Source organism: Lytechinus variegatus, chromosome 11 (assembly GCF_018143015.1).
Source record: "Lytechinus variegatus isolate NC3 chromosome 11, Lvar_3.0, whole genome shotgun sequence".
Lineage (NCBI taxonomy): Eukaryota > Metazoa > Echinodermata > Echinoidea > Temnopleuroida > Toxopneustidae > Lytechinus > Lytechinus variegatus.
The window spans coordinates 22,753,339-22,764,900 of record NC_054750.1 but is presented as its reverse complement, the minus strand read 5'-3'; the positions used below and the strand labels follow the sequence as shown (position 1 = coordinate 22,764,900).

Below are 11,562 nucleotides of genomic sequence, written 5' to 3'. Positions count from 1 at the left end.
AGCGCCATTTACTCTTTTGTGTACTCCCAGCATGTTCTCTGCCTAATTTCCATCCCCTCACCCCCCTGGCCCTGGCGCGGGCCAGAACGTCAAAGATGAATCGTCACGGGTGTAAATTAAATATACAACTTCAAATTATACCCATCGAAAGCGCCATTTACTCTTTTGTGTACTCCCAGCATGTTCTCTGCCTAATTTCCATCCCCCTCTCCCCCCCCCCCCTGGCCCTGGCGAGGTGAGAGGTGACATGACCTTTCATGGTCTTTGTGTTCAGTTTACGTACAATCTATATCGATCTCGCGCTCACATACGATGCGCGCGCATGATGATCAAAGGTCAATATAAGTGAGGTCACGATGTTTCGCCGTCGGTCATTCACGAAGGAGAACATTTTGCCGCCGATTTTCCTGTCTTTTGGATGAATCTTGGTCCTTTTTCCATCTGATTAATGTCTGCTGCCTCTATCTATTAGATGATAAAACGATGGGCTGTTAAACATCCCATGATATGTCAAAGTTCAACGCCGGAGTTGGGTGAGACTTTCTTTTCCCGCTGTGTAGTCTACTGCATGCACACACTGAGACAGAGTGCAGTGGACTGGACGGTTCAAGACAATATTCGTTCAGTTCAGAATTGCTGTTCAACATGTTCAGAATGCCAATGCTCATTGCAATCGTAATGACATGTCTGCATGCACGCACTCAGAAATGATATTTATTGGCATTCTGAACGGTTGACGTCGCACTGTTTGTCTGTTTGTTTTTGTTTTTTGTTTTCTTGTTTAATGTTAATGACAAATGTTAAATGTTTGTTTTTGTTTGGGAGGGAGGGGGGGGCTTAGCTTGCCCTTACTTCATGTACTTAATCTTACTCTTAGGCAGCCATTGTTAGCAAAGAGCAAGTTTGAGCAATTTTGTCAGCAGTAATTGTGACATAACAAGTCCCTCAACCACATTTTAATGGCTGTATTTCAGCTTTGATCACGATGTCATCGTTCAAATTCCCAGTTAGACATTTCTACACTTGGCTTTGCCGTAAGGACTGAAGTTAGCGACCAAAATAATGCGAACAAATGGTTGAGCTGCTGCAGGCAAATCTTTTTGTCGCTATTAAACTTCAGTCCATTTCAAAATTACAGTGAAGCCAAACGAAGCGATGTCTGAATGAGAATTACATGTAGGATGATATTGATAACGTCAATCGGAGCCAAAATACAGCCGTTCCCGATAGCAATATTCAAAGGGGTTGGGCACAGTATTGTTGACCTTGAAATGTGATTGAGGGTCTTGCTACATGTCCCGGGGGGGCCACTTCCATTCACGAGTGGATACCATGCGCGACCATGGGGTCTGGAAAAGCACCCTAAACACGTAATTTCCATATTCTGAAAATGCGTATTGGCGTGTGAAACCCTACCCTTAACAAGTATTGGAAAACAAAACGATACTCTTGGCAAATATTCCCGGAAATGAACCCCTAAACAAGTACATGAATGTTTTATTGTTACGGGTCCTTCGGTCGTCGGCTTTACCTTATTTGGTTTAGTACGACCCCACCTTCTACACCTCGCGCAAATCGGACTCTAAACACGAAGTGTTGGGGCAAAAAGGACATCCTTTATGAAACATTTTAATTTTGTTTTATCATCCCCGCAAATTCGACCCTAAGCACGTAATTTTCCTAGTGAAATAGATACCCTTTTTTCATTATTTTTGTGTTTTTGACACCCTTATCACGTTACGTACGTAACGTGCCCTATCGTGAAAAAGACATCCTTTTTACGTGTTTTTTTGGTCGCGCATGGTATCCACTCGTCAATGTATGATATTCATGAACAATGGCTGCTGAGGAAATTTGCTGGCCGGTGCAAAACTGCATGATTAGCGCTGTGTGAAATGTTAAGTTTGGCTTGCCTTTTCACATTATTTATTTCACTATAAAAGTATCAGTATCACATCTTAGTCTGTATACAAGTGAGAGGGAACTGATGACGTTACTCGCTCACTATTCTTTTTTATTATTATTATTATGAAATGTTGGTCTGTAATACAAGTTTTCCTCCCTGAACATGTGGAATAGCCATCATTTTAAGGTTTTTAATTGGTTCAATGTAGTTGAACCTTATTCAAGCTACATGTACTGTCTAGTTTTACTGACTTGTAATTCAAACAATAAAAACAAGAAATGGTGAGTGAGGGACATCATCAACTCTCATTTATTATAATTTGGAATATAGACTATAAACTGTTCCATGAAAAATAAACTTTTCCAAAAAAATTGTCAGCATTTATGTTTGTTTGATTTTCCTTACAATTTGCAAAAACTTTTTTTGCTGGGGTGGACTTGAGCTTTAATGAATTTTTTAGCTTGTCCTTAAAGAGCTGGCTGAGCTTGTGTCGTAGCGTCCGTCCACAATTTGAAAGTGTTCTTCTTCGTCATTTCAAGTCTGATTTCAATTCTGTTTGCTTTACATGTATATGATAGCACACAGAATTTTTAAATTCATTAAATATGCTAATTTATGTGAATTTTATTCATAAATCAAAGAAAATGCCTCTTCTTTATTTTTTGACCGAATTTCAAAATGCTTGTTCTTTGTCATTTCAAGTCCGATTTTTATTTTGTTAATAAAACTGCCACTTAAAAGTTAAAAAAAAAAAGTCAATCATTTGTACATATATGGGAGTGTTTTAAATCAGTGATTTTGTAAAAAAAAAATAAGAATAAAAAAAATGATTATAGTGATTTTATTGTACATCCTTAGTTTTGCAAGATGAATCTGATTTTATTAACTATTAACTTGATTTCAATTGTGTTGAGTACATGTAAATATGAAGGATTTATTCATGTTCTGGGGTCCGTTGCAGAAAGAGTTGCGTTTAAACGCAAGTCAAAAAATCAATCGCAAGTCCCAAATGCGCGCTGCTGATTGGTTGAAAATCAAGTTGCGCATGATTTTTAGAGTTGCGATTGATTGCAACTCTTTCTGCAACGGGCCCCTGATGATATAAAGTTGATAAAACCATTGTCTTTTGAATGCAAAAAGTAAAACTGCCACAAACCCCCCAAAAAATCAATGTTTCAATGGAAGTGATTTGAATCGATGAAAAAAAATCATGATGATTTAAATCAATGTGATTTATAACAGCCAACCCAGAATTCCATGCAAAAGTAAACGTTTTGTGAATGGAATTTTCATGAGGATTCAAAAAACGGCATTAAAAATGAGAAACATGTAGGGTGAAGATGTATTTGAATTTAAATTTTCTGAAATCTCAAGATATTTGACTTGGCAAAGTCTTGCCAAATCAACTTTTGTTTTTGGTTGTCTTGGCCTTTGATATTCTCAAGTTTGCCTTTCTCTTACTATTTTTCCATGATAAATGAAGAAAAGTTAATGCCCCCCCCTTTTTTTCTCTGCAACATTTACACAGTCTCATATCTTGAATGTGCACTATGAAATGCTTTATAACTTCATTTTCATTATTTTAGCAAATCCATTCACATACATTGTACTTGTTTTATTCTTTTCCATTAATGTTTTGCAATATTGATTTTTGGACCCTGTCTTTCGTTGATTTAAATGTGTGTACTAGGAACTTCATATTGCAATTTGAGTTTGTTTTGAATCTATCTTGTCTCTGTCAGATGTGGCCCTGGTATCAGGTTGAATGATTGCTTAAGCTCACTCTATTATTTTCTTCTATTTGTGTCTTGCAGATATTGATTAATAACATCCTAAGAGCCATGGACAGTCCAAAGAACTTTGACATGGGGGAAGATGTCAGAATGTCTCCTAAACTCTCATCCAGAAGAAAAAGGAGTCGCCCTGTGAAGTTCAATCAAGATTATATCATGACAGACGACTTGCCCAACAACTCTGGCTACCTTTCACCGGGCTCTGCTGAGAAGGAGTCTTATGAGAATTCTGAGAGCTTCATGACAGCAGGCCCAGGAGATTTCCTACAAGCTGATGATTCATCGTCTCCTTCCTCTCCAGAGAAAATCCAGAGACAGGTTACTTCCATTCGAGATGTCTCATTGATGAAGGGTACTGCTGCCAAGAGGGCCAAGCTGGAAGAAAATGGCCCTCAAGATTCCAGGACAATGGAAGGCAATACAGATGGACAGCAGACAACCTTCTCAAGTTTGTTACATACATTTGCATCTCAGGTGAACAATCGTGTTGAAAACAGTGAACGTCAGTCTCCTTACAATGACTCTTCTGTTACCCCTAAAACTATTTGGCCTGTGACAACTTCTATCTCTACTACGCCACAGGGCATGCATCATCAAAGAGCACATTCAGACACTTCCGTGCAAAGACATTCAAATTCACCAGCATCAAACACCAGACAAGGCATGTCCTTCTCTGGAATGTTGCAAAACTTTGTATCTTGCGTGAATGACTCTCCTCCAACCACAAAGGCCGCTCCTGCTCCTCTTTCATCCCTGAAATCCTTGCTTACTCCAAATCAACAACCCGTTGTTCCAGCGAGGTCAACTCCTAACAGCCGTTTCACAGGGAATCTGTCTGCACCTGCAGGCAAAGAGCAACAGTCCTTTGCAGGTCTCCTGCATAGCTTTGCATCGGTAGTGGATAAAGGTAACCAGGAGTCTCTTCAAGGTAGAAGGCATCGGCTAGGAAGTGATCATAGATCAAGTCCGGCTGGGCACGAGCATACGCAGAAAGGGCCAAAGTCCCTTCTTGATGTTCTTCATGATACCATTTCAAGGAGAGTATTAGAAACTATCCCCTCACCCCCGCAGGATGAATCAAGCCAACAGACAAAATATTCCCATTCTGCTCACAACACGCAGTTAGACAAGGTTATGCAATTCAACATGGACATTCCAGCTCAAGCAAAGGTACCATTAAGCCAAGAAGCAAGAAGGGGTAATATGGAAGATGGCTTATCTGTAAAGTCACTCCAAGTCAAAGGTGGTAGAGGTGAACCTGAAGAGGAACTGCATCCCAACAGTCACCAATGGAGTCACATTAGGAATGTTCTTCCTCCTCTTGATGATAATGAGGATGCATACCATGGAAATAGACAACAGTCTCAGACAGATAATAGCATGTATGCTGTCCATAATATCAAGACAGAACCTCCAGACGAAGAACCCAGTGTAGAGTCCAGTTTCAGTCAAGAAGATACCGACCAGCCGAGAGAGTATTTGCTAAGTGGCACAGCAAGCCAAGATGATGATTATGAACCAGAAGACAGTCCACTTCACACAACAATCAAACAAGAACCCATTCAGAGCACATCAGGCAATGAGTGGGAAATGTCTAATAATGTTGTGAATTCCACTTTGAGGGAAAGGCTCCTTATGAGAATTGAATCAAGACAATCCCTTCATCACTCTCCATCACAGTCCAGTAGTTCCACATCACCAGCAGAGACACAGCAAACTCAGAAACAAAGAAATTCAAACCAATTGCCAGATGAGTCACCTGGGAATAGAGAACCGGTGGCAAATAGAGGATTGGTTTCACAGTTGTTGAGCAGTGAGAATTCTTCCACCTGGAGAAATAGGAGTTCTGGCTCCTTTGCTGATCTTCTGCACAATATAACATCTTCAATGCTGGAACAGGATTCTAAAGATGATAAGAAAGAATCATCCCAGAGTAATCAGAAATCAATAAAGCAAGAGCCAGTGGTGAGTGATGAAGAACCTGAATCGGGATCTGTCCAAGACTTTCAGTCAGCCCAGGGACAGGTTGGTTCTTTATCACTTACTTCTTTGCTACAAAAAGAGCGTACAAGCCATTTGGAAGAACCGGTGGAGAAGAAAAAGGTTCCACGTTGTATTTCCAGACTTCTCGCCGGTCCTTTGCATTCTTCTGACACCAGAGATCTTGAATTCTCAGATGGGAAAGGAACAAGAGCTCAAAAGAAGAAACTGGTATCCTATGTTGATCCCCCAAGCCTGTCTTCTTCAAGTTTGTCATCAGATGAAGTAGATCAAAAAAATACACCAGACATCCACCCTCCTACTTCGAGACTTTTAATTTGTTCTCGCTCTGCAACAAAGCATTCAAATTCAATGAAGCATCGATGGAAGAGAGGTCAAAGATATGGCCTCAAAATCAAACAAGGGTGGCCTAGCAAGAGGAGGGATGACCTTCAGAAGCGTAGTGAACTAAGAAGTGTGCATGCCACTCATAAGCCAAGTACTTCAAGACGTAATGAATCCAGCAGTCACAGTACCACCTCAACTGCTGATGGAAGAAATTTGGAAACTGATACAATGTCCTTCACAGATATCCTTCAGAAACTTGCTCAGAAATGCCAAGCTGGTGGTCAGGATACTTCACTGCAAGGATCATTTGACCAGCATGTGAATAATCCTGAATTCTGCTCAACTCCTAACCAGACAGATTCTTCTATGAGTAAGAGACAACAAGTTAGTGGTGGAGGAATGTCTCCTCTCCACCCAGATGTGCTCTCCAATGTTCCTAGTTCTGCAAACCTTAAGAATCTCCTGCAAAAGAGCTCTCTGACTCAGGTGCCTCCCAAAGTTCAGTCTCCTCCCTCTGGGGCTCCTTCTACTTCTGGTACATCAAGAGATGTCTCCTTTTCAGATATTATGCAGAACATGGCCTCAACAGTCACCAAGAAAAAAGGAACTTCTACTGTTTACGAAGATCTTCACACCCTTGATCCCCCTGCCCCTTGGATTAAATCCATGTCAGGAAATTGGTTGCGTTTCATCCTCTTAGGTGAGGATGAAAACCCAAGAATCAACATGTCTGTTTCCATTAACTTATGGAACACTATCAATGAGGTGAAAATCCATTGCCACCATATAGAAGTCCCAGCCAATCACTGGATATTCCGAAGGTTTGGTAAACGCATCCATACTAAAGCTGCTCTCCAAGGTGTCTTACAGGCCATCTCTAATGGATGCTCTGTATGTGAGGGAACAACGCGGGGTGACCTTGTTCACATGTACCGCAATAAGCTTGCTTCGACTTCTAGATGGCAAGCAGCTGCGCTTTTGGAGGACAGCTTTGGAACAGCAACCATACGCTCCAGCCAGTGTGAGCTTCTTGTTTCTGGATTGAGGCGCTCCAGAGAAAAGAGGTGCTCAAAGTGCTCCAAGTTCGTGGATCGAAAGCTTAAGGCAGTTATGTACCACATGAAAAAGAAACTTGGTATAAGTTAAGATCTGTTTCATCTCAACTTTCTTGAAACAAAACACTGTATACGTCAAGTCTATTCAGTAAACAGTGACTGTGGCATAGGTCCCATTTGCACAGGAATGGCAAAAAAGTCTTGAATATTTGTTGGAGCCCAAAATACAAACATATTTTACTCCTGTTTTATTTCAATTTTTTTTTGCATTTGGATACTTTGAGCATAGGTTGGGCATTGTGTAAAAGCAAGCATTTGCTATAATATGTACGTAGACTATAACCCTTACTGATTTTGGCCGTTTTGAGAATCTCTCTGATGGGGGGGGTCTATGATCTTGGCCATCAAACCACTTTCTGAAATCTGAAAAAAAATAAATTAAACCTCAGTGAAACACCAATCATGTGTTTGACTGGTTTTGGCTAGTTCTTAGTAGTCAAGAATTCAGAATGTTGCCATAATTTTCAAGGGAACTTGGAGGTAGAAAGTTTTTGATTAAAAAAAAAACCCCATCCCCCTTAAGAAACGATTGAAATACTAATCCCTAAAATAAATTGTAAGCACCATTTGAGCAGTATGTATTTCTCTAAAGGTCTATTGAAATAATAGAGAATGAAGTAATGTGAGCATTCATGGAAAATTTCATCAAAATCGATAAAAGAAAAAGTATATTTCTGTTTTTAATTTTGCAATATATTTATAATATGCACAACACAGGTTATATTGAAATGAGGGAGCCTTTTACTTCCCACACATTCTACATGCATTTTGTATTTTATTAAATATTTTAGTATTTCAGAATAAATGAGCTCTTTATGTAATTATGGACAAAGATTCCAAATATTCAAGTTAAACTCATGTTTCACATTTTAGGAGCCGTTCATATTGCACTATAGAAATGCATGTAGAGAGTGTGGTGTTAATCGTTCGTTTATTTACATACCCTCATGTTATATGTTCTGTAGAAATAAAGAAAACCTAAAAATGCTACCACTTTCTTACTTCACATGCGATATTCAGTGTAATGGTTTTATTTAATTTTTTTTTCAATTCAACTTTTTCCAGGGGTTCACTTGGGTTTTGACCGAGTCACAATTACTTGCAAAATGGTATCAGTTTAAAGATTCTGAATACAAAAATGTGCTCTCAAGTGTGTTCTCATTTGCTATAAAATTACTTTTTTTGTGAGTAATTTTTGTATATTCTGTATGCCACTTTCACTTTTCCATGTATTTTTCCTTTGGTCAAAACTCAAAGTGAACCTGTTGTAAGAGTACATTCTGTCCTGTCTTCAAGCTGGGCATTTTTTGGTATTGTGTGAATACATGTATGTAAGGGGTTAGTGTGATATGACTTAATATATATCTGGATATTTATTTTGGTTTAGTTTATTTTTGTTAGGAAATACTGTGCAAGTATAAATATACTATTGTAATTCAAAAGTCAGTTGAATAGTTGAATAAAATATTATTTTTTTTATGAATGACTTGATTTTGTGCAATCATGAGTTGGAATTATTTTTTTTAGGTATTGGATAAGTTGCTGAATAGAATGTATGATATGAATTCTAGATGACAATGCCCTGATAGAGGGGTTTATTTTCACTAATATATTAATGAGACCATGTTTAATTTTGGATCTGTTAGGTTTTATCAACTTTGTTAAAAAAGAAAACAATTTTGTACATTATACGTACCGTATGTAAAGTTTACCTACATATCTTGCTGTGTAACTTTACTGATATTTCATTCTTGAGGCACCAGTGATGAAAATTTATTATACCCATCATTATTACCTGTAAATCTGCTCCAACATGTTTATATGACTGGCAAGCTGTTATTTGTAAGAACAAATCAAATCTTGTTGGTATATTTGAATCAAATTTTGAAGCTATTTAATTTTGAAAGGTGATATGTACATTAAGTGATGTATAGATCTATTAAAAATTAATGTACATTACTAATGATAATGATAGGCATTTATATAGTGCCATCTATCTAGAAATATTCTATTAGGAGGCGCGATGTTATTATTACCCCGACTTTAGCTCGGGCTGCCTTTCAGCGCTCATGCATTCAAGGAATTAATCCTGCTGGGTACCCATCCACCTCACCTGGGTTGAGTGTAGCACAATGTGGATAAATTCCTTGTATTAGCAGGGGTAAGTGGTGGATTTTGTTTATCCAGGAAAACATAGGCGTTCATTCTGATCGAGGCACCTTGATTTTTTGTTTAAAGATAATTTCCATATGCCAGCCATGTATTTTTTTAAGTAGAGAGTTGGGTCATTCTGTGTAAGATCCAGCAATGGGCTAAGCCATCCGACTCTTATTGGGTATAGTGCGCCATATGATTTTTTGCGCTATGAACGATGATGCAACTAAAAAGGAATTCTCACCCCCCCCCCTAAAGATATAAGTGGCATTTCGCATTTTTCATCATGATCGATTTTTTTTTCCTGAAATTCCTTCCTGGATCCTTATTCGATATCAGTTGTTAAAGTAGACAAAATACGATTATTCAGCTAATCTGCATGTAAGATTTCTGCTTCATCAGTAGTAGAGATGTTTGATCATGAAATGTGCAAATGCTTTTTTTAATTCACATTTATCGGAACTTATGACTGCATTGTAAATATTAGAAATGGAAATTCCTGTTGAGTGATGTGTATATAATGTAAGTTTGATTATAATTTAAGTGAATTACAATGTTTATTTCTAGTATTCATGGGTGCAAATAACAAGGCTTTGCTCTTATTGATACTGTACATGAAGTTTGGTGCTGTATATTTCTTTCCTCTTCTCTTTCTTCCTCTTCCATTTTATCCAGAAAAGACCTAGGGTGTAATTCCTGAAGATATGGGCGTGGCAGAAAGTGACTCTAAAATACCAAATTGCATGCAGAAAATAAAATGCATCACTAGGCCCTTGCTACTGCATTGTCATTACAAGATATTCCTTTGACACTGGATAAGTGCGCTGGCATTAAAGCATGACTTTCAACCACACTTGAATTCTTTATTGTTTGCATGCCCAATTAAGCTTTTTCTGAAGACCATGGATTTCTCAGATACTTAGAAAAGAATGGAGCACACTCACTTCTTGTTAATCTTAAAAGTTGGGAGGAAAGAGAAAGAACAAAAAAGTGCATAACTACCTGTATCTATTAGAAGTTACCTAGCTAGTGAATGTTCATTTTCTTTTTACCTATACCTAATTCTTGTTTGTGATCATTTTCATTTTTGTATATCAAGAAAGCTGCAATCTTGTACATATATTCTCTTCTTGACTCACTGATTTTACTCACAATAGACATATCTCAATAACTGATCTTTTGAACTTGTTCTGCGGTTAAACCTTGTTGATATGTTTTGTGTATATTTTATGATTTATTCTTTGATACTAGTAAACTAGGTGTTCTATTATCTCAATTAACATGTGCAATTATTATTTGATCAATTAATTTTTATGAAGAAAATGTTTATATTGGTTATGGACTTGTTTCTCTTAATAACCCTGTGTTTTGTTTTTATTTAAAATTGTTGGGATAAATGTATATGGTTACTTACAATGAAAAGCTGTGAACATGATGAATCAAAAGCCTAAATCCAAATTAATTGAGATTATTTAGTATTGACTCGTTTGAATATTATGTATGACAGTGAATATAAGGAACATTTTGCTTTAACTCAATGTAATTGATTGTACTTGTAGTCCTGAAATTTATAAGGGTTTTGTGGTTTTTCTTGTTGACTGGGTTGATTTCTCAAAATCGTGTGGTCAGTTGATTCATTTTCATGATATTTAGGGTAATTTTTAACTCAAGTAAAATTAATTCAACGTTAATCTTAGTTTGTTTTACATACTTTTTCCCCTTATATATTAATGTTTTTATTTTCTCATTAGATACATGTAGTGTATTTTATTTAGAACTATGCTGCATCTAAACACCTCAGTTTTATTTAATACAGAGATATTTTTTAATGTTCACTTCTACACAGCATTAGAAGGGGAAACAGAGATAAAGTTACAAAGCATATAATGATGCTATTGAAAACTTTGTATTGTACCCATTTGTATTAATCTAAATTCGGATTGTTTTGTGGAATTATCTTTTTTAGCTGTGAATAATTTTTTACAATTTCAATCATTGAAAACCAAAGGGTGTTAACAATTGCTTTGACTTTGTTATGCACTATTTAAAGTGCCCTGTACTTGTGCAGAAAATGCATCATATATTCAATTTTGTCTTTGTGCCAATTTCATGAACTGATGTTGAAAATAACCTCAAATCATGTTTGGTTGTATTTCTATCATTATAATCAAGAAATGATCAAAATTGTAATAACTTCCAAAAAGCTAGCTATTGGGTTACTATATGAAATGTTTCTTGTTCAATATGTTGGGTTACTACTCAAATG

The 11,562-nt window shown here is 37.2% G+C and overlaps 1 protein-coding gene across 1 annotated transcript; it reads left to right on the top strand.

The window, feature by feature from the left end:
- Positions 1–317: 317 nt before the first annotated feature.
- Positions 318–11,334, top strand: LOC121424283. The gene is made up of 2 exons (XM_041619910.1): positions 318–533; positions 3,721–11,334. The coding sequence occupies exon 2, from the start codon at positions 3,748–3,750 to the stop codon at positions 7,171–7,173; it is 3,426 nt and encodes a 1,141-aa protein (XP_041475844.1). The 5' UTR covers positions 318–533; positions 3,721–3,747; the 3' UTR covers positions 7,174–11,334.
- The last annotated feature ends 228 nt before the right edge of the window (positions 11,335–11,562 follow it).